The sequence below is a fragment of the Bombus pascuorum genome, chromosome 7 (genome assembly GCF_905332965.1).
Source record: "Bombus pascuorum chromosome 7, iyBomPasc1.1, whole genome shotgun sequence".
Taxonomy (NCBI): Eukaryota; Metazoa; Arthropoda; class Insecta; order Hymenoptera; family Apidae; genus Bombus; species Bombus pascuorum.
In genome coordinates this window covers 2,478,991-2,506,386 of record NC_083494.1, presented here as the reverse complement: position 1 = coordinate 2,506,386, position 27,396 = coordinate 2,478,991, and the positions used below count along the sequence as shown (strand labels likewise).

Genomic DNA, 27,396 nt, shown 5'->3' with positions numbered 1-27,396 from the left:
ATTCTATGAACAACTGACAATTTGACGTTGGAATGAACCGACGCTCTTTGTTCTAGTATCCATTAATATTAACTGATATTAAACAATTGCATATGCGAGATATCGAACATGATATCGAAATTCATATATCGATAAGACAAAACAATTTGAAATATGTTTCATACTTTCTCTTATTTAATATTCAATTTATTGATATTTACTATTTTCATTACATATTAATCTTTTTGTAGAATATACACACACGGCAAATTAATAATAACAATTGTGATTACAGTGTATAATATTATTAAAAGGTTTGATTTAATATACATATAATTTATATATGAAATTTGTATTGTCTATGAAATATAAATTTAGAATTTCATATATTGCATACAATTTTTATATTTTTATGTTTATCATGTTTTCTTTATTATTTTTTAAAATTTATTACTATTAAGAGTCGTTAGATATTTTTAATAATATAATTTTCATTACAAATTAATCGTACAACATAGATATTTTAAAATGCAATACGGACAATTAAATACTGATTAAAGATAATAAATATATAATCTCATGACAGAACAAGGAGTTTGTTTATGATATAGTATGTCTCGATATAATATTTTTAATCAAGTCGTGATATCTATGTTTGATGCTCAAGTGATCCGCCCCTGCAGGTGTAGAATCCGTGAAGGGTTGAGATCAATATGCGCTCATTGATTGCACTGTAGCTGCGCTGCGTCGTCCTCATAGAATTTGTCTTCTTTGTAGCACTAAACATTAAGCATGTACCTACCTACTTGCTTGGTTAGATCCCAACGTGCACCTTTCACCGTGTGCACAACTGAATTACAAGACTAGAATAAACGCGTTATACGATGCCACGTAATGTCTTTCCCGTCGATACAGCCTCTCGTTATAAAATTTCGTGATAAGCAGGCGAGTTCGATAATAATTTCGAAACTACCTGTTTCATCGACCACCATACGTTATGTACAAACAAAATTCATGTAAGTTTAATGCATCTTACAACTTTAGTGATGCTAATATTTATCAAAGGAGACAAAAGTTTTGTTGAAAATTTTTTTAAAATAGTTCAAGTAGTTATTTATTTCAGTTGATACTATTTTTTTTTAATTATCACTTATTTTATATCTACATATGAAAAAATTATATTAAAGTTTAATATTAAAATAATAATGTTAAAATCAGTGTTCTCGTGTGTTTTATCATATGCGTGGACAGGTTTCGTATATTATACGCTTATATTTATGTACGTATATGCATGATTATAGATTTAAATGATATGTGTTCCAACTAATTCATAAATTAATTAATTATAATAAAATAATTATAAAGTATTATATTATTTTATAAGGTTTTATAAAATATTCCCATTGTTTATTCGAAAACATATGAAAACATATTCCATATATGGTGACTTTATAATACAGAAAATATTTTTAATCCTTCATTGATCGTGTAGAGTACAGATTGTATATTAGTTACATATAAATTATTATTTGCATTAATCTGATTGTATTTATTGGAAGTAAAATATTATTATTAACAAAATTGTTTATATAAAAGATAGTCTTCATGGATGTTAAATACTTAAGCATTTTAATTTTTTTGATTACTCGTATTTTATCGATATATTTTGATTGTGCATTACATTGCTTTTTATCTCTGCTCTTACTTTATTGACTTCTTTTGGTACATCGGAAATTAGAGAACTAAGATAACGACAATTATGCTTTACTTATATCGATTGTACATGTATCATAGTGTACATTGCACGACCAATCAAATTACTAGTTATAAATAAACATGGCTCTCTTTCTTTAGTCCGTTTTCGTCCTCTGCGCAGTGTCAAGAGCATATTGAATACATATGTATATTATATGTTTCCGTACGGATTACACAGTCCCTTATTATGATTATTCTGGCAATATATGATATTGAATGTAATCTATGGAGTAATAAAAATGTTTAATAACAAGGATATGGAACACAAGGACATAACTAAGTACGCAATTCCATATAATATTCCGTTAGAGTTTCGTAAAATTGTCTTATCCGTAGAGATATAAGTTTTATGTAAAGAAATGTAATTGAAACAGTAGTAAAAATTCCAAAGATACCGCAAGTGTACATCAAAAATGTTTATTACGAAAAAAATATATATATATTTTTGTATCATTGTATATGTATACATAAATTTATGTAAAAAATATCTGTATATTATTGCAATAAACAATCCATTTATGTTACATTGTGCAGCAACTGCTAACATCTCAAAATACTGTAAATGTTGTATAAATACAAATAAGTTTGTTTAGATACAATTGCTATTTAAAAAATATAAACAATAATAAAGTACATACATAATATGATTATTATACACTTTATGATTTTGAAGCTTTATAGTTACTACTTACAGCACAAATTATTATACTGGGTTATTATGATTTTATTTACTTATTACATAGAACTAAAGTATCATAAAGTGTATCATTAAACAAAGATATTAACCCTCTATAACATATGATATGAAAATTATATACTCATCTGTATCTGTATTTTTTTATTAAATCTTATTTTACTTATTTACTGTTGTGGATTTGTATTTTATTAGTATATCATCATACAGGTGCTAAATGATTTATTCAAAATTTACAAAATATAAAACGATAATAAAACACAACTCTCCTTTTTTTTCAAGAGGAAACAAAATTCTAGTTATAGAGGATTACAAAATATGGTAGTAATGAATAAGATTAACAATAAATCATATAAAATATATAAGATTTCTTTAAAATGTCCATAATAGATCTTATTTATAATAAGATATACACGTTAATATAAATGATATGTATGCATTTTTCACACACTCAAAGAAAAAAAGAAATTGTGTAAATTATAGTTTTACTTAAAAATAACAAACTAAGACATTTAAATATTCAAATATATCATGAAACATGGGCATGGTCTGAAAAACAAAATATATCATTGCGTGTATATACATAATATATTTTATATATATGTATAGCCCCATACGTGCACCAAATGTATAACACACAGTTCCATTTCATACATTTACAAATAAAAAGATTTATTTCATATCATTGATTAAATAGAACACACATTAATTAATAATCTTATCTTGAATATTATTTAAAAAATATACAAGGAAGTTTTATAAAAATGTAATAAACAAATACTATTTTATAACTATTTTATATTAATATTTCTCCCCTCAATTAAGGAAAAAAACTTGAATTTACCCTCAAAGTATTATTTAACACGTACAGTAGCATTTAATATAAATTAAAAAATATATGGCCAAACAATAAAAAAAAAATATATCTTGAATTCTTGTTGAAATCAAGGAACTATATAGTTTACATACTTTACATAGTTCGTCGCATATTCTTTTTCGGTATTTATGTTTTATATATATACAAGGAGTTTTATATTAAAAATATGTTCTCAAAATACAAAATTACATGCATAGAATTACGCGTTCTCTTATTTTCTTTGATATTCATATTTGAGGATATAATTTTATTACTATTCTTATGTATTTCTTGATAAACATTAATAGCTATTAATGTTTATTGATAATAGTCGGAGGTTCCAGTGTATTTACATCCGTTGAAAGATACTTTTTACGATTTCGTACGTACTGCGACGGTGCTGTTCTGATCCGAATATGACAAACTGCTTTTGCATTTTCTTTTGGATGATTAATGCAGGCATTTTGTCTCTTAGAATCTGTAACTTTACCTAAATGAGTACAGTTCTTCCTCTTGAGATTATCAATATCTTGCCTTATTGGTGCTACCGATGAACGAGTTTTGCGAGGTTGATAATCTGGTGTTGCTTGCATTTTTTCCAGAGCAGTACGTAAAGGTAATAAACCAACAGCAAACGGAATTTCTGTATTAGGAGTACATTCCATCAAATTCACCTTATTTTCATAGTCTTCTGGAAAATCTGACATATCTCCCCACAGTGCACGATTTATATGTTCTATTGTATTTAATTTGGGTAGTGTAAAAATGGAATCAATTTCTGTTGCTTCTGATATGTCACATTTTAATTTATTTGTTATTTTAACTGTTTGCTCATCCTTTTCTTTGTTAGACAATGTACTTTTATTATTCTTTCTGACAATTAATTTCTCAGCATTCCTACGAGAATTGTTAAATGTTTTCCTAATGGGCTGCATTACATTGTTAATAGCTTGTTCTGGAACTTTACGATCTGTGACCTTTATTTTACGTTTTCTTTTAATACATAATTCTGCTCTATTCGAGAAATTTGATTTTTTAAAGTGTTTTTCCTTTTCTTGAAGATCTTTAACAGCTTCATTATTATTTATAGTTTCTTCTATTTCTTGTTGGTTTAACCGCAAGCTTCTCCTTAGTATTGGTTTTGTATAATTAGAAGCTTCAGTGTTTTCAGTATTTAATTCTATTTTATTTAAACTATCTTGTTGGGTATTATATTCAATAATTTGTTCTATTTTCTTACATGTATTTAATGTATGCTGCTCAGTTAAAGTAGTTCCTACTATAGATTGAATACTTTCAGTACTCAAACTTATAATGTATTCAGCACTTTCCATGTCTAATGAGGTTAAAAGTGTAACTGGTATATCGTTAGTGGACGGCTCATCCAATAAATCTATACAATCAGTAGATGGCGGATTTTGAATTATATTGTTCACATCTGTTAGCTTGTTTTTTATGTCATCTATAGATTTTCGTCTCTTATGAGTGTAAACTTTGACACATTTTCCTACTTTACTAGGAACATCAGTACCTTCAAACTTATATTGTGCAAAGTCTTTTTCAATTTGTTGAAGGCAAGATTGTGACAATGACATAGAACTTTCTTCACACTCATCAATATCTGAAAAATCACAGCATTGTTCATATAATAAAGGTTTTAATTCATTATTTGTACACAATGTATCACTATTTATCATTCTATTTTCCAAGTATCTATTTGATACTTCTTTTGTTTTATCATTTGTTAATATGATTGAATTCTCAGTTCCTAATAATTTTGTAGAATTTCCTACCGAAAATAATGTATTAGTTTGTTCTGCATTAGTTTCAAAATCTTGTGAATCCTCATATAACATATGCTCTAATTCTTGTTCAGGAGGATCGCTGGTTGTATTACCTTCTAAAGATTGGTTTTCACTTGAATTCACATCACTGTTGCTCTCATTACAAAGTACAAAGCACTCATCGTTAACAAGTTCATCACACTGTAAATCTAAATGATCTGTATTGTTACATGTACTGTTTATAATCTCTGATTCAGTAACTTTTTTGTCCATATTTGTATTAATTTCAAAATTTCCTACATTGGAACTCATCATGGCATCAACCACAGTTGTCAACTCTTTAACCTATACATATATAAAAAATTATTAGTATATTTATGTGTGTATTTTTTCTAATTTTTTCTTGTTTAAGATAATTTATGATGATTTTCATATCTTACAGGATAATTTTATGATTGATTCCATACATTTTTCAGAAAATGATAAGAAGTACATACATAATAGTTCAATAATAATACAATATAAAACATTTCGTTTCAATGTACATCTTTTTTAAACAATTGATGTTTGTATCATAAAACTTCTTATGTTTAATCTACTTAGTGAGTTTACACTCACAAGTAATTATGAAATTACTTACAATGCTATACTATATATACTAAAACAAAATTTGAAAATATTTGTAGCTACAGTCTCACTTTGTATATGAAATATTCAAATTTCAAGCATTTAATAGTGAATTTATGGCAAATTTTTAGAGAATCAATAAAAAAAATGTACATTATAAAATATAAATAGGACAAGATCGAAAAGAGAAAAGAAGATATCAAACATAATTAATATAAGTTCCATGATAGATCACAAAATATTTTATCATCTTAGATAACAAAAATAATAAAAGATTTTTAAAAACATTATAAACATAATTATTTGGAATTCTTTTGTAATTTTATTTGGAATATCTTTTGGGAGCAACTTATATTTATAATAATTTTTGTTAATATTTGTAACACCAACCTTAAAAGTTTTTGTGGCAGTTAATAAAGGTGATAACAATTGATAAGGAATTGTAGTTTCTCCGCAATACATAAATTCAACCATGGCCTTTAAGATTTCGAAGTTTAGATCTTTAAAAAATATAACTGGTTCCTGACCCAAATCTCGTTGTAGGATCTCCTGTTACATCAGACAGTGAAGCAAACAAAATATATTAATAGATAAAAGAGTGCTGTATTCATAAATTCTGATAACAATGAACAAATGATTTTTGCTAACCTACTACTACCTTTAACTAAGTGTATTTAAACGAATTTTTAAAATTTATAATATATTTATAGTATGTTACAAAATTTGATGCTATGTGCAAAGAACACTTTTAATAGTGCTAAGTATTTTTTAAAGAATTGAGGAACATTTGTATTAAATCATAATATCATCAAGTAAAAAATTTTGGTATCTAAAATTAAAAATTCTAATGTTATGTAAATGTGAACTTTTATAATTGTATACATGCACATTTTGAAATATATCTATATTTATTTATGTATATCTATTTGATACATAAAAAAGGTATAAAAAGTATTCCTGAAAAGCTATTTACATTAGCATATATTTATTTCATTATTTTGTATTCATACAAATTATCTCTTTGATACCTTTATATTCAATAGATGTTCTTCACAAGTTGTAAAAAGTATGTCCATCAAACATGGTTTCTTCAAATGCTTGCAAATAAATAAGGAAATTCCAATATATAAGGCTTTCTTTAGTTTATATGAACATTACATAATCCCTGTAAAATTGTATAAGTATTCTATATATTTTTTGTATATAATTTTATAGATGTATATACACAAAGCAGTAACTAAATAAAATTCGAAATTTTGATTTAATCAAAATATGTTGTTATATATTACGATGTGATATATTACATATTACAATATTATAAAATTGCATACATATATATGATCATAATTTGATATGAGAAGTGTTTTCACTATTGTATGTGTTCTTCATAAACTTATTTAATGTAATATTAATTCATAATAATAATAACAATATAATAAATTCAAAATCCACAAAATTAATTTTAAAGAAAAAGCTACCTATACATAAAATATGATTATTTTAAATTATGAGATTTTAACAAACTTATGCAAACTTAAATAATATTTATATATTTGAATTAATTTCATTGTTTTATAGAATTATAAATGTTTATTGTTAAATAATACAAATTCACTTTAAATATAAATTTGCTTTTAATTTATCTTTTGTATAACCTGTTAATATAAATTTTAATTTATAATTAGGTATTTTTGTAATTTATGATTACATAAGACAATTACCACATATATGCTACTCAGTTATTTTTAAAGTATATTAAACTTTACAATTTAAAAAAAATAACAGGATATAGATATTTATAGTTACAAGTACTTTTAATACATAAAAAACTAAATATAATACTGCTAATATTATTAAACATAATTTAAATTGTATAACTTTCCTTTTTTTTACATATTAGCACTGAATTTTAACTAACATTTTAAGTTAGCTTTGTTATATTTCTTAACAAAGTAATAAAACAATTTTTGTAAATATCAATTTATACACATTTATTAATCTTGAAATAGATAATTATAAAACTATATTGAAAAGGATACTTTACGTTATTAGTATTTTTTAAAAAACTATAGACATAACCAAGATATGTATATATTTTTAACATGCGAATGAAAGATAATTTATAATTAATTTCACTTATAGGAAACTAAATATATTTTTTAAACATACCTCAAAGTATGTACTATTTGATGCTAGGACCAGTTTGTGAACACGTAGCTTTTGTTCTTCACATACGAGTGTTACATCAACAAGTGCCTGACGTGCCAACAGCTCACTAAATTTTTCTGTAATGTACCTTGCATGATCAGCCCATTGCAGGACACAGCATTTAGTACTCTCAACCATTGTGTCTACAGGAAGAGAATAAAAACAGGAAAAATAATAAGGTTATAATGTATCAAATAGTGAATAAAATCATGAAAATGGTACAACATATTTTAATTAACAAATTAATAGCATTTTCTCTCGTAAAAATACCTACTAAAATATAATTAAAACGTTAGTTTTCCTCTATCAAGAGTAGTTTGAAAAAAAGCACTGAAACCCTTGATTAAATGTATGCAATCAATCTCGATTAATGATGGATAATGACATAGCGCGTTCATATATTTTCTGGCGACTCTCATGAAGCACCACCGGGAGTGTCTGTTTATAAAAACAATCAGTTTACACAACATTTGCTCACTAACGCGTCGAAATGCACAAAATGAGGACGTAAACTAAACTCAAAAATTAGCCATCTTACATTAAGATATAGCCTCTACCTCAACCTACGAATATATTTCTCTACATAGAGTAATGATGGGATAATCTCGAACTATCTCGAATAAACTTGATATGCTGCCATCTTACAGCTTTAGATACTTATTGTTTTATAAAAAATGTGAGTTGCAAAATCCATGTTATGAAAAATGAATTGCTAATCATTTCATCAATTTAAAGTATTCATTAATGATAATATTCATAAATATTTAGTATTTTCAACAAATATAATTTCTATATTTAACGTAGAAGAAAAGTAGAGGCTGAGTCTGTTCCAGGTCGGTATTTTAGAACATGAGACATGAAATTCCATATGAAGTCAGATCTATCCTGTACTTGTACTTAGTCAGTGTTATAAAATATTATAGTAGCTTTGAATTTTTATATTACAGGTAAATATAAAATAAAGAACTCTTGTGTTCTTACTTAAAATAATGCATGCACATTCGATAGAAGACGCTTCTATGCAGCGTTCTTTCTATACTGTCATATCGCATCCATTTACACGGTAACATGTGACTCGCTTACTCTATCTTTACATTCCTATGTATGTGACAAGTAAACATTTAACAAATATTATTTTATTTCATTTTTTAAATTGATTATGCTATTACTTTGTCTCAAACATGAACACAGAATTATATTTACCCAAGAATCTTATAATGGTAAAATTATCTTTAATTTATATGAATACAAAATTAACTGAAAACTTCTCTAATATTGAACACGATATGTATAATTTCATTATGTAAATTTTTCAAACCAAAAGTAAATAATTGATTAACTATACCTTTCATTTTATATCGGATCATTATGTGAATGTGGGAGTTTTTAAGAAGCTACTTACTTTCATAAGTTTATTTATCATAAGTAATATGACATTAATTTTATAAGCAGGATATAAGTAGAATATAAACAGGAATTTTGATTTTTTTGTCACTAGACATTAAAATTAAGATGCTAATCATGTTGTTGTTAAAGTTTTATTTAATTAAGCAATAATCAAGGTGATGCAAATGATGTTATTCTTTCAGACAAAAATTATTTGTAAAATTTATCAAGCCTCGATTGTTCACAATTTATGTAATTGCACTATTTACTCAAACTTAAATACATATGTAGTAGCAATTATACATTAATAAAAGCTTTGTACCTATAATAAATAAAGAAAATATAAATTACAATGATACATTATTAAATCCAAATTATTAACAATCATTAAATCCGGTTTTTTAAACAATTTTACATTATAGTTGTATTTATAATTATTAGAATAATTTTTAATCTTATTGCTAGAAGCCATCTTGTTAGAAGGCATGTTATTGCTGAAGTCAACAAGTTATTTATATTTTTAAACCAAGCAGTATGTTACTGGTTCATGATATAGCTTGTAAATACTCCAGAAATTAAAAAACTTTTTTACATTTCTAAATTGTTAGTACTTTTGTTCAATTTCCAATTATGAGTTTACTTTTTCTAATTATTCCATGGTAGGAGCCATAGTAGTGGTAACCGGATAAGCTTTAATGGCTTCCAATTCTTCTCTTGGCAAATTTTCCATAAGCCAAGTATCAATTACTGGAAGATTCTTTTTACTCCATTCTCTTATTTCCATCGTGTAAGGTTTTTGGTTCATAAGCTCTGGTGGAAGTTCTTCTGAATGACTTTCATACAATTTACGAACTATATCCAAACCCTTTTGATTGCTAAACGGGGAAGTTGCAGATTTTACTATGTGGTACAAAAGAGGCTTTTTATCTTCAAATCTCGGTTTCACCATATCCCAGTTTTCAGTTAAAAAGTTGAAGAGAGTTGTGTAACCAGCTGCTCCACCACTTAATGTAATAAAAATCAGTTGGATGTCTGAGTCAGTAAAATTTCCATTCTGATCAAGAAATGTTACATTTAATAATCTGCAACATAAATGAAAATATAAGGCATGATTCTGTTATTGAATTTTCACTAGAAACAAAAAATTATATTAATTATATTAATGTATAGTTACATATAGTTATGTTACTATAGTTACAATACAATTTTGTTTAACAGATTAATCTGGATTCATTTAAAAACAATAGCATTTATAGAAAGCCTAAAACAAATATTGAATTTTACATTTTAATGAAGATTATATAATAATTTCTTTTTAAACTGATAGCTATTTAATTCTTGATACACTCTGATAAATTAATTGAATAAAATTATGGATGATACCTTTCAATTTTATATGTATCTTTTGGACAACCAGCTAAGGATTTCAAAAGATATGTACGTTCATTTTGTTTTCTTTCTGGACTATTCTGAGGGAAATTTATAACACGTTGAAGTCCAAATTCCCATTCTTCTTCAGAACCCCACTTAAATACTGGGCAAATAAATTCATTGGCAACTCTGAAGTAAGAAACAATAACAATAATTAATACAATTTAATCTCTACAAAATATAATATAACCAGTTAGCAAAATTGTAAGTACTGGAAATTTTAATTCTCACACATGCATTAAACTTCCTCATTAAATTAAAATTTTCATGTAAGTAACTTGCAGAGATTTATAAGTTTCTGCTTTGATACTATTAGTAACAATGCATTTCCACATATATTACTGTATATATGTATTATATAATTACTGTATATAATAATTATAAGTTTTATAAATATAAAGGTAAAGGCGACAAAGTTACGGACGGATTTCCTTTATCTGGTTCCTTATCAGTCAGCCACTTTTTGTACTGATCCCTCGCTTCGTTAACGCATGGTTCATATCCAACACGACAAAGGAAATTTTTTGCCATTCCTCGCATATGAGTTTTCCAAGATGGTTCATTTGGTTCTACAGTTCTACTGAGTTCTTCATATAGAGGCTTCAACAAGGTACGTATGTATGCCTGAAATAATAATAATTTTACTAGCTCATAAGCTTCATGAATATTTTACGTTTAAATTTTGTTTTGTCTAGGAAACATAAAGATGCAATAAGAAAGAATAAATTTTAGCAAATAATATTTGCGCATTCCTTGATCAAAAAGTAAAAAATAAAGTAATATTGAAGATTACTTAATATTGAAAATTAAATTTCGACTGCAAACTTATGATTTCTGAGAAATAAATATATTTATAAAATTGTAAATTTATAAAATCGAAGTTTTTTGAATTGTAAATTCAATTTTACATATGTGATTATAATAGAAGTGATAATGAAAATAAGTATCTGTATATAATATATGTCAGTATTAATTTTCCAAGGGTACTCCTGCATATTTTAAGTAATGGTAAAACCAAAAAGTTTGAAACCAGTCATTTTTGTATACCAGGTATAGTGGGTGTGCCTTAGTAGGCGGAACGTTATGTAAGATAACAAATTATATAAAATTAATATAGAAATATATACAATTAAATATACTTAAAAGAACACAAAAACAAATTATCTATATTTCAGTTAAATAACAAAACCACCTCTGAAGTATATATTTTAAAAAATGAACGTAAACGAAAAATATTTACCTCGAATTTGGAGTGTACATGAGATCCCTCGATACGTCTACCAACGTGATCGATCATCATAAAGACTGGTTCCCATACGACGTGACTCCTTTCTTCTTTCAAAAAGAGAGTCATATTTAAAGCAATTTTGAAGCATAGTTCTCCAGAATATGCTAAATTCCAAGAATCATGAAGGAGTTTTGCTCTGGTCAAAACAGGAATCTTTTCTCGGTCTGGACTTTGCAAATACTGTGATAACATTTTCCAGTTACAGGAGTCATAGTTTACCGGAAACATACCTATAATCAACCATTCTATTTAATATTATATACTATAGAATTATAAATCAATTGCTGAGAAAGCTAAGTAACTCCATTCCGTTTTGTTTTTTAACAAGAAAGCATTAAAAATAAAGGTTCTGAACATCTTTCCCTTTTACTGGCTTTTCACCTTTAACTACAGTTAATTTTAATTATAAAAATTAACTATCACTCGTTCTTGAAAGCAAATCTGAATTTTTATTTCATTTAATTTATATATAATTGTAAAAAAAAGCTTGGGAAATTTACATTAATTACATTAAACAAAAAAGAGATATAAAATTAATTTTTATAATATAGCGATTTAATAAAATACCAAGAAATCTGTGAAACTACATGTTTGTAGATAATGAGAAGAATATGGATATCTTGAGTTAAAGATTAAGCAATTTTGTAAGCATTATGTTTTGTTTTGGCTTGTGTTATTATTCTCATACCTATTTCCTCTGGATTGACAATGATAAACTGGTTTTCGTTAGCGATATCTGTCACATTCTTCATTTTATTTCCTTTCGTCAGCCATAGGAGACAAGACTCTTGAATATTCAATTTTTCTTGGGAAATCATCACTACTGGTATATCCCATTCATAAGAAACTTTAGGAGTGGAGGCTCGTGGAGCTTCCCTGAGGTAGACTTTCTATAAACATAGTAACACAAACATTAATTATGTATATTTAATAACTTTAATGTATTATATTATTCTATTTTCTTTCTGAACCTCTACAAAGCTAAGGAATAGCAATTATAAGAAAAAATTTATGTATTGAACAATATTAACAATAATAATTATTACAATATTATTTGAAACAAAGAATAGTTAGTTTTCTCTTAAGAATGTAATTGTATCTAAGGAAATAAGAAGAGTAATAGGAATAAATTAAAAAAAATAGATTTAATATCTTAATTTATGGTATTGTGTTATATTTATTAACAAGTATAAGATTACTAGTAAAGTATGAAATAATGTTCATATACATATTGTATTTATTATAGAGAAAATATGGAAAGTGAGTAGTTTAGTTTTGGCATTATTCTCATATTATGATTATTACGCCAAGTATGTCATATGTACATATATACATGGACTGTAATTATTCGCTTTGCTGTTTCTTTAGCGATAACTGAACGATGTAACCTCAGGGACTAAGTATGTAGATGTATACTAACGTAATCAACAACGACCTACAAAAGTATACAAATGCACTTCAAAGGAAAGGTTATCAGCTCTAAAGTTTTTATTTCAATTATATCATACATCACTGAGATCGTTTAGATAGTTTCTCTAAAGACAGGGCAATATTTTTTCCGTCTTCAAGGCCAAAGTTTCGTCATTGTATTGCTACGTTTATACTATAAATTGCACATCCGTCCGACTTAGATTATATCCACATTTATATGAGAAATAATATTTTTAATAAAAAAAGAATTTGAGTGAAAAAGCTATCAAGAAGAAGCATCAAGTTTTGAAATATTAATAGTGACAATATTTTCATATAACATAAATCGAAAAACTATATTAATATATATATTTATATATTAAAATTTTTGTATAATATTAATTTATATTTATGTAATATAAATAGGCTAAAAGTTATAACAGATTAAATTTTGGCAAAGATGAAAACTAATATCGACTGTTCGTGATAACTCTTATTATTTTCTAGAAGCTAAATAAAATCGATATAGAATGAAAAAGTTTCTTTTGTACTCGACTTGGTCCTCAGTTTCTTTTTCTTTGTTAATATTTACATTTTGACATTATATTCGCAACAATCATCAAGTATACATTCTGTCTTTTGTTTCGATCAACCTTTTCACAGATTGTCGCTACTTATGCAAGAAGAGAATCGACTTTACTCAAAGTGCTCACAAATAAAATCAGCACCGCGTTTCTTCTTCATTGATGCTTTATCCGTGCGAAAATCATGTCATCGTTACGTTTTCCGCGTCCCTGAGGTGAACAGCGTTTTTGTTGAATAAGATTAAGAACGTAACGTGCATACATACTTGGCTAAGTGTAATTGTTTGAGTTTCATAATTGCGAATAACAGTGACCAATGGTACTCTATCTCGATTGGTCCACGGTCCCGCGATTGAGTTGACTGTCAAGCCTTTTGGCAAAATCTCCGTTTCAGCCGCGACATCGTTTAATCGGCTATAAATGTCATCTGCAAAGAAGGTTCGTAGATTCCTGAAAAAATGATATTTAGCAATTGAACAAAATTGAATAAAGAATGAAGCTGAGAAGAATAGCCGGGAAGCAAAGTTTCTAAAAACGATTCATACTTTGATAAAATGTTTTCTTTAAATGTTCGGAATATCTAATACAAAATTTACGAGAAAATGATCAATGTTATCGTTATTCTGGTATGTTGAGAAACGGAAAGATATTTGAAAATAAAAGAGAGAATAAAATACAAATTTTATAGTTTACGTATTTCCCTTTTCTCATTTTGAAAATTTAAAAAATTTTTATATGGGTATATTTTATACACGAAGGTCTCAAAATAAAAATTTTTAGAAAACTTTTTGGAGTTTTGCGAAATTTAAAATTTTACCTAAATTAAATAAAAGATTAGATAATGTTATATATAGATTAACACGAAGTAAGAAAGAAAACGACTTCCACGTTAATTTTAAATATTTACAAAATCATAACCTAAATATATTTTAGAAGTAATAAAAAGTACAAAATTATATAAAATTATTTAGTGTAATGAGAATATTTTCCATTTTAGCCTTTTTCATAAGATATATAAATGCATCAAAAGATATTATAATTTTTTCAATAGTCATTATTCCAATATAATAATGTAAATTAGTAAAATCCAGTTATAAAATTTGCATTTAAGAATTGCTTCCCGGCTAATTGATAAAAACAATTACTACTCTTCCGAATTTTGTTGTATAAAATTTCTAACGCCTTTCTGGAATAAATCTTTGCCGAGAGTGTAATTGAACATCCGGAATACCAGCTCCGCTAGAAGGAGAAAAAATGACATAATTAGTCTTATGTAATTAGAAGGAACTCGCTGAGTTAATTACACGATAATTTGCTTTCAATACCGTATAAAATAAGTGGACGTTTCAAACTGTTTGATAAATGTTACACACTTAATATTTCTTCTAGTTACCTTGATATCAATATTAAAAACCGAAACTTATTAAGTCATTTAAATTTTTCCTACTCTATTGATATATTATTATCTTACATTTTTTTGTATGTATAATTTACCAGAAATGATATAATTAATCAATACAATACACGAATATCGATCGTTTTTTAACCTGTAGGTATAATTTCTTCCGTATTTATGATCATATGCTTTGCAAGAATTATATTTACAAAGATTTAATTGTGCAAGATGTCCTAAGTTTTAATAGACAAACTTTGATATCCTACAGAAGGAAGTTTTCAGAAGTTCATTTAAGAAAGTTCTACAGTAAAAAGAGTACACGTAAATATATAGTTATTATGTCCTTATTTATGGGAAATAGTAGTGTCACAAATTAACTAACTTTAGAACGTATTAAGAGAATGTATTTGAAAAGATTAAGTAATTTATCCGGATGGTATTCGAAAATATTTTCGACTAATAGAAATTGATATAATTATCAGAGAAGCTATTATGACAAAAATTACCATAACTTCTGTTACATTAACTTCCAGCATGAAGTACAATTACATTATACTTAATAATTATTATGTAGCGCTGTTTGTATAACTCCAAGAGGACAAGATAACTTCGTTAAAACATACTTTTCGATGATGTAGCTTCGTTTCTGATACCAACGACCCTTCCGAAAGGTTCAATCTTTGCAAATTCATAATAAAGGGAATATAGCATAGTCAGTGGCCATTTCCCTTCCATTTCGTCCGGATTCAGCTGCAACAAACACATTACATTTTGAACTAGTTTCGTGCTTAATCTTCATGTGCACGCAATATGATACGTACGTTCACCGTCGTCATTGAAGCTAGGAATGAATTAAGTGCTTTGTTAACAGGTGCATCGCTCCAACGGAATGGTGTGATATATTGACCGATCCATTGATAAATTAATTCATAAGCTGTGTCCCAAATGGACGGACTACTCAGTTCACTTTCCCTGTAATCAAAGTTCAGCTATCAATGTCATATCGAGATTTGTTGTTTCTATCGTTCACATGACAATGTTTGGTGCTAAATCGCAAGATGCAAAGTAGACAAATTTGTCATATCTAGTTTCGTATATCTATTTTTCATAATAACATTGTATACATAATTACTGAGATTCGTTTATTTAATTAAAGACTAGCCGGGTCCTATTTAAAGTGCACAAGGTATTGATATTTTATATTAGGAATCGAACGTAGATAATTTTGCATATCACAGCTTCAATTGCTGGTTCGTGTAAGCAGGTGTTGGTAATTAATCTAGGATACAGTTATCGATACATGTTATATTAAGAGCAAATTATGAATAAAACTGACAAACGAACGGAACGAGTCAAGTTTTACAGATGATTTCTGACATGTTATCTTGCGAGTCTAATTCTTATCAAAATTTACATCTTATTTAATTTCTAGACGGTCCATGCTGCATCCTACAATTCGGCAGTCGGTGATATCAAGTTCTGCGAATTGGAACCGCGCGAACAATCTGCCTTTCCATATAACGTTTATCGATTATTGTTTTACAGACTTCTTTAATAATTCCCCAAAAAACCTTTCGTGAAATTTTCTTTCACACTTTTTTTTATACCGTGTACACGATATCTTTTTCATTAATATTCTGCAAAATATGTATACCAATAACGTAGTAAACATACCATTAATATTATGTGAGAAATGTTAAACATGTACAGGTCGTCAATAAGAAAGAATTATAAATCTTGAGAACTCAATATGAAGTAAAAACATTTGAAGATATAAGGACCGATTTCAAATTACTTATGATCAATCATATAAAATATTTTTATGTTTATGCACATAGATGCATACATTCTATTAACAAAACTGCTTTGATCTATGCGCCAAGAATACCTTCAGTTTCGTGGGCATCGTAGCGAGAGATTTAACGAAAATATAATGAAAAACCGCTTCGAAACATGTAGACACGCTTACCGACATATTCAAGGTCAGCCACGTGTTTTTAAAATAGCATGTATAGACAGTGTGGGTAGAGGATACTTACAAGTGCCGGAAAAATGAAAGTTGGATATCTATGTAAATGTATCTAAGTATCTAAGTAAAGATAACGATTCACGAGTCGATAATACATATTTCTATCTTACTATCTATATATGACAAGAAGGTTACAAAGAATACAAATTCCTTACTTATTGTCACAAATACTATGCACTGTCAAAGTTCGTGACAGTTTGCCTTGTTACATTTTGTAACATTCTGTCCAATCATTGCTTCATCATAAAAGATATAACTTAGAAAACACGAAGTTGGCACCCCGCTGGGGGTAGCCACCCACATGCTATATTAATTTTATTTTATTTTTTTATTACCAATGAGATATAACACTTTACCAAATGTCCTTCAGGACAAATTGTAAAGACCAAAAATAAACTATAAAAAAAGAAATCATTGCTTCGTGTACATGTTCTTAAACCAATATGCAAAATATATAAAACAAATGGACGTGATTAACATCTTCTAGTCATGAAACAAAATACTATCCAAATCTTCATCCATTTGCATAAACATTTACAATCTAATGATTAAGTAGTAATGAGATAGTAATTTAATTAGTAATAAAATAGTAATTGATCAAATAGTAATTTTGATTCTTTTTGAATAGTAATTTTTCCCTTGTTATTGGTATAAAATCTTGCATGCTTAACAAAAGTATAATAAATAATATATACTTGAAGAACATCAAGCCCCAACTGTCAGATGCTTTGGTAGCACCGTACGAAGGAACGGCTACCAAGTCGAGTTTTGGTAAAACAATCGAGCTGTTGAAGTAATCCTGTAAATAGTTCATGATCCAGACAACCTTGTCGGGTATGCTTTTTAGGGAGTCCAAGTATTCCTTTCGACCCCACACTTTAATCTCGACCTTTCTCCCATCCATTTCATTGATTTCCTGAGTAGGCGAGATGCTCTCAAAGTCCGATATTATCAAAGCTAATTGGTACGTTGACATTTGCGGTGTCTTGGTAAAGTGATCCCAGACTAAATCCGGCTCATCGGTCCTAGGCAAAGAGAATATTTTTTAGTAATAGAATTACGCTTTTGCATACTAATGGTGTATAGATAAGAATACTTAGACTGTAAGAAATAATCAAATAACCGGTTAGTCCCTTGTCCTACCCGTTAACTCCGAATTGCTCGGGTTACAAGAAACAAGAAGGTCGGTCACGCGTCGGGCCATTTAGCTGCTTAGCCGTGTGTTCGAACTTGCGCAAGATGCGTCTTATGACGTATATTTCGGCGCAACGAAAGGAATTGTGGGATAATAAACATGTTTGGACACAACTAATATTTTTTTAAGATGTCTGGCAAGTAATTATGATCGATTTATCAGTGAAGAAAAATGATTTATTATTTGAAAGTGGATAACGTATCAGTAATAATTTGTAAATTAATACTTAGCTTAAATCAATAATGTTTCGAGATAACTCGTAGAAAATTAGTAACCTTCAACTACGTGATATTTTTCGAAGCAATGAAACACAATAGAAAATACAATATCGCTACCATCACTATCGTTATCAGAAGGATGTACCGAATCACTATCCGTAATAATAACACACTTCTCACTATTGTCATCGATATTAGATTTTTTTCTTACTGACATGATAGGTATAAGGGTTGTTTAATTCTTTTAGGGAATTATAACCTAAACGTGTGAACGTAACGAAGAATTACACGTAACTAAAGTAAGCAAATATCGAGAATAACTGAACCACGAGTCTCACTCGTGTTGTTTACGTTTGTTTCGAATGAAGTAACACGAGCCAGGCTCGTATTGTTTACGTTTGATTCGAACAAAGTACCATGAGTTAGGCTCGTGCTTATTGTTTTTGGCCCAAATTTCTTACCACAAGTCTCACTTGTTTTTGTAGGACAAGGGATTGATCGTGCTGTGATTCAATATATTTTATTAATATACTGGCAATAAAAATTCTGAATGTATTTTTAATGTCAAAATATCTAACAAAATTCTTACTATTTGTAATACGACAAATATATTTCGCTCTATATGTATAGTCAGAGTTGTGCATTCTTCGAATTGTTTCGAGTAGATATTTATTTAAGATTGGAATAAATTCATATCAGACGAATATTTTATCTGTGAATAATTAGTTGTTATCCATAACGAATTACTTTCTATATTTATTTGAATAACGATTGCAGAATTATTCGAATAATAATACGAATAAAGGTTTGTTACCTAATTTTGTACAAGTATATACAGATACTGGTAAGATTCTCACTACTAATTTAACAAACAAATAATTTACTCAGCAACGATAAACTTTCTAAGCCAGTATTTTATCCAAGAAAAAGTTAACTATAAAAGCCAATGTTACAACAAATGGACAATGTAGCTTGAAAAAATATCTCACGTCCGGTACCATCCTCCATGTAACACATAAATATTTACAAAAAATATATAATTTTATCCAAATAAGTTTTATCCAAATTCGATTAAACCCAGATATATTCTCACACGAATAATTTCTCCCTCGAATAACTTCATATTCAAATAAATAATTGTTCCATTAAATATTTATTCATTAATGCCGAATTCTTTATTCTTCATTCTTTATTCTTATTCGTTATCTGTTGTTGGAATAAAATTTTACTATAATTAAGAGAATGCATTTTAACAGATGCGATTAGACAGTAAATATCTATGGAACGAATATAATTAAAAGGTGGAACCTAGGAAGAAAATATTAGAGAAAGTACACTTCAGATATTTTGCATATTTTCGCCTAGTATTCGCATTCTGTGCGTTTTTGAATCTTAGAATTTCTCACAGAAGCATAAAAATGTGCAGTCCATGTATTGCTGCTTAGTGCTGATAACGACATAATTTAAAAAGTGTAAAATTTGCATTTATCGAATGCAAGGTCTACATTACATTTCTATTTTTATCATGTAAAACGCATATTTTATCAGTTTTGCGTCACAGGGCTATTATATTATAGTAAGGCCTGTATTTTGACCTTTTCAAAAATTTCAATTTTAAGAGGTCTCTCCCCTAAAACTTACTGTCAACGCCAAGCAGCGACATGACACACGCAAATAAAATCAACGAATATTTCATACTGCTTACGTTTCTATGCTACTTTCCAGGGGAGTGTTTGAACGAGCAGTCATGTTCTTCGGACGCTGAACGCTGAGTTTGAAGGTCGCTTTGTAAGGAGGCTCATCCATACAAGGAAAAACAGTTTGCGCGTTGTCCAATCTGAAGTTGGTAGCCAGGAAGGGACTAGAGAAGAAGACAGACGGTAAATTTTTTTCCTTTAATCTTACGTCTATCGCGTTGTAATTATAATTACTGCTTTTGTCCACTGCTGTCGGTATATTCGCGTTTGAAGAAACTGCTGGTATCGTTGGTGGTGAGATTTCCAGTGAAGGTGAGATCCACTTCACAGCTGGTGCCTTTCTTTAGCATCTGTTCCAGGTGAATCGCGTAGCTAGATGGCCACGAAGAACGACGACTGACTCTCGCAACGTTTACAGCCATCAGTGGCAGGCCCTTTTCCCTTTAATTTTTTAATAATCAGATGTTAGTTTCAAGGAGGAAATTTCAATTTTAGAGGTCAACAAATTTTCATTCAATTATGTACAAGTTTATTTAATTGTGTGCAAATATTTCCTATATGTATTTTCTTTCAAATTTCATTAATATCCAGATTTCAATATAGAATTCCTCAATTACAGGAACCTCTATTATCAGAAAAAAGATTATCGTTTATTATGGGAATATCAATGAAAAGAAGGATGCCTTGTTACGAGGAAGATTAGAAAACGAGAATAGAGAGAAACTAAAAAAGTCGATACATCTTTGTTAAGAAGTTTTTGTTCCTTTCTTACGTGTTAACATCTACCAAATAGTTCAAAATAAATGATCTGCTTATGGGAAATAGGATTATTCGACTATCCAAATTAAGCACGCCATTCGGATAATAATCGAAGTTCTACTGTATTTTATATATTACCACATTATATATATTTCCGTTTTCATTTCATTTTATTTTACATTATAGTTATTTATAACTGTCTATATACATTATATGTATAAAATGTATATATATAATATATATATATAATAATAAAAATTAAATAAATAATATATGTATATATTATATAATATAATAATTATTATAATAATATAATATTTTAAATTATATTAAATTATTATAATAATTATTACATAATAATATATGTATATATATTACTCATTTCCAGATACATTTTTTTTCATATTTCATTTATATAATTTCATATTACGTATATTTCCTGCAAGTAATATCCTATTATACATATACTGCTTGTTTCCACGGTAATATAAATATGAGGCTAAAAGTTGGTTCACATAAATGGTATATATCTTTGACTCATACGTATAACAGAACTCGTAACATGGAAGTAATATGGCATGCTCATTTTTCTCCTTTCCCTCGAAAGTCCCAGGAATAACGAAAAGAAAAAAGGAGAAGGAAAAGGAGTGACTTCGACGAACATCGTATGAAATATGCTACAGAACCTAAAACGTAGTGGATCTTATTGTACAATTTTGTATTCTTCCCACGGAGAGTTAGGGATTGACAGTCTTGGGATCAGGTAGAAACTTTAGCTTCTTAAGTTTAGCTGTTCCAGCCAGAAGAATTTTTCAACGAAATAGAGTCCATTTTTAAACAACGTCATTTAGAATTATAGCGAAGAGTATCATGCGATTTTATTCGCTTACCTTTCTTCCAACGATGCCTCCGTGATCCTAACATTGTATTTCGTGATTTCAAGATGTGGATGAGCATTTAAAACAATTATGTCACTGGTATCTAACCAAGTGACATTGATCTTAACTCGACCTTTGAATTTGTCATTCCCGATAAAAGGTTGAAGTTCCAGGTGATAGCTGGTCGGCACTACTTCTGTTGGTAATCTGCGTTGGCTTACTTTGGGCAAGTAAACGTCGTTCAGGTCTATACTCCGTTTGATCTCCAGCTGTAAATGATTTTCAAGTGTAACATTTATCGTGGTATTTTTACTGTCTGAAATACATTATGAAACATATATATCTTTATCTTTATATCGTCTAGAACAGAAGGAAGGAAGGTATCTCAATTTGACATATGCATTTTTGTTTCGTTTATCGTAACAGTTGATCTTTGAGATAAAGAACGACGCTGAAGATAGATGACAGTAATATTATTTTTTAAAGACATTCTCATTTTATGTCCTATCTATCGTTCCTTTTTAAATTTTCATTAGCTACTACTTCCTTCTGCACAGATAACTGCTATCTTCTTTATTAAATCTTTTGTATTTTTGTGATATTCGTGTCTATTAAAGATAAAACATAAGGCATTGCATATTACGTTTAAATATCTTGAGAAATTTCTTACATATTTAAAATATATCTGAAATATAGAACATTCTACATAAATTGTAGAATTGCTTCATAGAACTTGTAAATATTGTAATTTCAATGCATGTGTTTTAGTCTCATCTAGTTTCTTACTAATATTATTATCCTTTTGATAAAAGTCGAATTTACGAATCTTTGAGAAGATTTCATTTTGATAACAATGATCAGAAGCTCGTATAACGCGCTAAGAAAATATTAGTAAATAATTTGAGACATTCGAAGACATTATTTGTAAATATCCCAACTGGTTCGCAATTATTATTAATTATTATATATTAAACACGGAAAGCAACTATAGCTTTAAAACAGAGCCAACCAGCATAAGCGTGTACTCGCTAACTATTCACTTACTTTTAACTCTTCGGCTTATCAAAAAGCAAAACTATCTCACCGAAACGCTTTACGATATTTAAAACCGCTTTTCATACGTGCGTATATAAAATCATCTAGAAGAGTCGTACTTAAATATATTATAAGGATAAAATAAAATAAGGAGCGATTGCTTACGTGTGCTTCGATATCTGGCAGAACGAAGATCAGGAAATACCCGGCGATGGCTGCTATGAACCTCATGGTTCTCCTGCGGAGTAAGTCGAAACTGATTATTCGGCCGAATATCAGGCTAAACGACGCAACTGAATAAAACTGCTAGTTCACATAGAAATTATACAACGAAATATCAACCGTTCCAACAATACGACTATACTATGGTTTGATCGTTAACTACGTGCAACTACGAGTGTTAAGAATGCCGGAGAGAAATTTTGTTAACGTTTCAGAGTCTAAAATTTTTCCAAAGACGATTCGCTCCACTGTGTTATCTTTTCATGTTTGGTAGCACGGGATTCGCCGAGACACTTGCATCGATCGTCAACGTATAATCGAACTACACAGTATTATCTTGAGCGGTTTGCGATCACCGATGCTCCACAGCGACTTACTTCGCGATCCTTATCCAACACGTCCGTACTTGCATGCTGTAGGCGACGATCTAACCGACGTAATTCGTGTATTTCGAAGTGTCGTCGCTTACGACCACTTCAATAGCTTCGATCGAAGCTATCGTCGTCGCTTGACCTTGATACCGGCAGCCAATATTCGTATTGAAATGCGAAAGCACCGCGTGCCAACGCAGTCGTTCGCCAACTGCCCTCCAGCTTTCTGCTCTTTCCGACTGTACCAGCTTCTGTCGGATCGCCTGAAAGAACGAAGAAAAGTGTACAAAAAGAAAAGAAAAGAAAAAAATGATAAACGCGAGCAGAGAAAACGTGAACGACCACGTGATAGGGGTACGCCGTGGCGGATTGGTGTCCGAAGCACGGATTCAAAGCGCTTAGATCCACTTAGCCGCGTAATCGGTGATCGTCCATTATCCAATTCCATCGAACAGACGTCACAAAAGGGCCTAATCGCGATGGTACCCGTCGGTGACGGATGAGATGCGCAGCGTCAATGGCCAATCCCGAAAGCATCAATGGAAATTGAGATGCCACGAAGCCGCTCTGTGAATCTCTACGAATGTCCTGCCACTGATTCTGCAACCAGAAACCATTGTATATTCGTTTAATGTATGAAAAGCCAGCAGGCAATTCAGGTCTCGGCTTGGCGTTCGCTTCCGATTCGGTGTCAATTGGGATTGATAGCGGGTTTTGTGTATGTTTTCTTGGCGCGTTTATAGGCCAGCTAAGGCCACTCGTGCCACTTGTCGACGTGTTTCCTCTAACTTTCAAGCTACCTCAGAGGAGGCACTTGCCAGCGAGACCTCGGCGTCGGCCTCTTTTCATTCGGCACATCCCATGATCTGCAACAACCGTCTTTATTATTATTGCAATCGACTTTAACTAGCTCGCGTACACATTGTGCAAATGTTGCTCGTGTTTGTGGTATGCGACGTCACAAATAAATTATATCGATAATATGGTAGGTATTTACCATTTTCCAAAGCATTCCTAATTCTTACGATTGCGAGATAAAATGCTTCTGTCGGAAAAACATTCGATTCTCCTTTAAACAGCATGGAGTTGCCTTTCAAAGATGATAGGATTGTTTTATGAAGTACCTTATTAGCGTTATTTTTATTATTAGTCCTTTGATATTTCCATTTTATCTTTTTGATATAAATGTAACACTGTACTCGTAATATTACTCTGTTTATGTTTACTTCTCGTAGTTCTCTCTTCTTCAGAGACTCAGTTATATTTCTCTTTGGTTTACACTTTATTGGGTGTGTATTCTTATTATGTGAAATGTTATTTGTTTAAATATAGAAAGAAGATGTATTCGATAAGTTTAGCTTACCTTGCAATATATATGTCGGAGATGAAAGGACACCGGGCCCTCCCGTTGGAATTATTTGGAAAAGCCTCAATACTGTAGCATTTACGAAATAACCCAGACACAGTCGTTCGAAACTTGAGACAATGAGTTTAGGCTCGAGGCGACAACCGGTCGTCGAGCGTAGCCACGGTCACGGGATGAACGTTCCACCTAACAGAGATATAAAGTAACATAGCTTTCCTTTAAAGAATTGGCAGTACAGACACTTGACAATAAGACATTCCAACAGCCCCGCAGCTTGCCACACACAGACCCCATTCTTTGGGCCAGATGATCGCCAGATGCCGATGCATCGTTTACAGTTTATGTTCAGATAACCTGAGGAACCGTTACAAATCTTAGGACCTAGTTAACTAAAGTCCTTCAGATTGACAAACAGTCTTTATTCTATCAGCCTGTAAATCTGTCACCTATTGCAGGAAGTTATGGGAAAACCTGATTTGGTCACGTACGACGTTGCCTGCTAGGAACTCTCTCTCTAGGGCGGCTAGCATCCTTTTCTAACCGCCAACATAGAAATTGACCAATTAACAGCAGCGTCTATTTCCCTCACCCTCCGAGTGGAGGCTTTCTTTGATGAATCCGATGATCTCGTGCCCTTAGGCACACCCCATCATAGTTTTCCTCTGCAGCGTCGTCGCGACGGAAAGTCATTCTTTTCTGGCAATCTGATTAGCGAAGAGTCAATCAAGCGTTCCTAGTATCGCGAGTAGTAAGTTGAGTCCGACTTAGACTTTGAAGCAAAGTATATTCGTTATCCCGTTGACCGTGGATTCGCTATATCGAACCTAGGGCCATTGTCATTAGCGTCCAGCTACCGCGTCCGATCGTCAATCTTGTATCAGCCATACTTGTGTAATAAATATCTGTGCGACAACCATGAACCACACTGGTGAAGATTCATTATACGCCCCTAATGCCAACCCGACATATATATATTATATATAGTAATATATAGTATATATATAGTAGTTATATATAGTATGACAATTGTTAAAGATGATCTTACCGAATACATGCAGCAGCTTGTCGACGTAATGCTCATGAAATGAAAGTAAATATTTTTAGGACATCAGCAAAATATTTACTCGGCCTGAATATCTCACGTCTCTATTTACATTTTCAGATTCGTTTCAAATTTTACTGATGCACGATCGTAACAATCGAATTTCATTCTAGTGATAATGAAATTTCAGAACATCTCGAGTACCATAAATAATATATCCATTAAATATGAAATCCTCAACTTTATCCGAAAATATAGAAAACATGGGAATATTCGAAAAGCTTGATTACCTGAAGGTGAATGCTCGCTTATTTGGTAGACGGATAATGGCACAGCTAAAACTAAGACGAAGAACACGAGAAGCGGAGATGAGGCGCAGAATAGAAGAAAACCTGCCACGCCGAACATGTAACGCAGGAGCAATAGAAAACAGGAACTAGATATTAAGCAAGTGTCCATGCACGAGGAAATTAGTATATTGAGTTCGTTTTGTCGTTCATATTAAATGGCAGGGAATAGTGAGAAATAGGAAAACAAACACCGAAAGACATAAAGGGGAGTATGAACCGGAGGACACTGTGACTGGAAGAGTAAATCTAGGAGAAAATATCAAAAGTTCCAAGGAACCCACAAAGGTACTATGTAAATATGAAACCGGAATTTTTATATAGAAAATACACGTTTATTGTATGAAAATGATTAAAAATATTTTATTCGAAGTATTGCCCATCGCTAGCTATACATTTTTCCCACCTGTCTGGCAATTGGTGGATGCCACGCCAAAAAAACTGTCTCTCTTTTGAGGCAAACCAGTCATCGGGCCATTTTCGTACATTTTTGTAAGAAGCGAAGTGCTGGTCAGAAAGTGCGTGTCCCATCGATGCAAATAAATAGTAATCGGACGGAGCCAAGTCTGGTGAGTAAACCGCGTGCGAAAGTATTTCCCAACTGAACGCTTCGATCGTTTCCTCGACCGGTTTTGCTGTATGCGATGGTGCATTATCATGGAGCAAAATTACTTTGTGTTGCCTTTTTTGATATTCTGGTCGTTTTTCACGCAAGGCTTGGTTCAAATCGATCGTTTGTTGTCGGTAGCGCTCAGTATTAACGGTTTCGCCAGGTTTTAACAGCTCATAATAGATCACACCCTTCTGATCCCACCAAACACAGAGCATCATCTTCCGTC

The 27,396-nt window shown here is 30.1% G+C and overlaps 2 protein-coding genes and 4 long non-coding RNA genes across 8 annotated transcripts in view; 4 read left to right on the top strand and 2 right to left on the bottom strand.

Moving 5' to 3' along the window:
* LOC132909057 (uncharacterized) overlaps positions 1-27,396 on the top strand; it is a 165,081-nt gene that overhangs the window by 23,923 nt on the left and 113,762 nt on the right. The window lies entirely within an intron of this gene.
* LOC132908985 (uncharacterized) lies at positions 1,662-8,447 on the bottom strand. 3 transcript variants are annotated; one of them, XM_060963519.1, is made up of 5 exons: positions 8,178-8,445; positions 7,865-8,046; positions 6,086-6,244; positions 5,182-5,413; positions 1,662-4,905 (listed from the first exon to the last, which is right to left on the bottom strand). In XM_060963519.1, exons 2-5 carry the CDS (start codon positions 8,039-8,041, stop codon positions 3,596-3,598), a joined length of 1,878 nt encoding a protein of 625 aa, XP_060819502.1. In that variant the 5' UTR covers positions 8,042-8,046; positions 8,178-8,445; the 3' UTR covers positions 1,662-3,595. The 3 variants fall into 3 exon arrangements, with proteins under 3 accessions (XP_060819502.1, XP_060819500.1, XP_060819501.1); XM_060963517.1 differs by having other exon boundaries at positions 1,662-5,413; positions 8,178-8,447; XM_060963518.1 differs by lacking the exon at positions 8,178-8,445 and adding an exon at positions 6,724-6,860 and having other exon boundaries at positions 1,662-5,413; positions 7,865-8,002.
* LOC132909055 (uncharacterized) lies at positions 8,584-10,021 on the top strand. The gene is made up of 2 exons (XR_009658486.1): positions 8,584-8,736; positions 8,851-10,021. It is a non-coding gene; the product is annotated as an uncharacterized LOC132909055 (long non-coding RNA).
* On the bottom strand, positions 9,535-24,035 carry LOC132908979 (aminopeptidase N). Its single transcript, XM_060963491.1, has 15 exons — positions 23,809-24,035; positions 23,375-23,447; positions 22,187-22,443; positions 20,772-20,978; positions 20,546-20,701; positions 18,123-18,452; positions 16,220-16,370; positions 16,022-16,148; positions 15,151-15,241; positions 14,269-14,452; positions 12,697-12,898; positions 11,961-12,238; positions 11,145-11,344; positions 10,673-10,849; positions 9,535-10,371 (listed from the first exon to the last, which is right to left on the bottom strand). The coding sequence occupies exons 1-15, from the start codon at positions 23,841-23,843 to the stop codon at positions 9,939-9,941; spliced, it is 2,901 nt and encodes a 966-aa protein (XP_060819474.1). The 5' UTR covers positions 23,844-24,035; the 3' UTR covers positions 9,535-9,938.
* LOC132909049 (uncharacterized) lies at positions 10,816-11,259 on the top strand. Its single transcript, XR_009658481.1, has 2 exons — positions 10,816-10,924; positions 11,122-11,259. It is a non-coding gene; the product is annotated as an uncharacterized LOC132909049 (long non-coding RNA).
* On the top strand, positions 24,583-26,844 carry LOC132909046 (uncharacterized). The gene is made up of 2 exons (XR_009658478.1): positions 24,583-24,787; positions 26,530-26,844. It is a non-coding gene; the product is annotated as an uncharacterized LOC132909046 (long non-coding RNA).

Excerpts from the sequence above, each read along its gene's own strand:
- LOC132908985 (XM_060963517.1), bottom strand. The coding sequence starts at position 8,041 with ATGGTTGAGAGTACTAAATGCTGTGTCCTGCAATGGGCTGATCATGCA. Across the intron at positions 6,245-7,864 it reads CAAATAGTACATACTTTGAG|GAGATCCTACAACGAGATTT; the intron begins GTATGTTTAAAA and ends CTGATGTAACAG. Across the intron at positions 5,414-6,085 it reads CTGCCACAAAAACTTTTAAG|GTTAAAGAGTTGACAACTGT; the intron begins GTTGGTGTTACA and ends ATATATGTATAG.
- LOC132908979 (XM_060963491.1), bottom strand. The coding sequence starts at position 23,843 with ATGCAAGTACGGACGTGTTGGATAAGGATCGCGAA. Across the intron at positions 11,345-11,960 it reads ATGTACACTCCAAATTCGAG|GCATACATACGTACCTTGTT; the intron begins GTAAATATTTTT and ends TTATTATTTCAG. Across the intron at positions 10,850-11,144 it reads GAACCAGATAAAGGAAATCC|AGTTGCCAATGAATTTATTT; the intron begins GTCCGTAACTTT and ends TTCTTACTTCAG.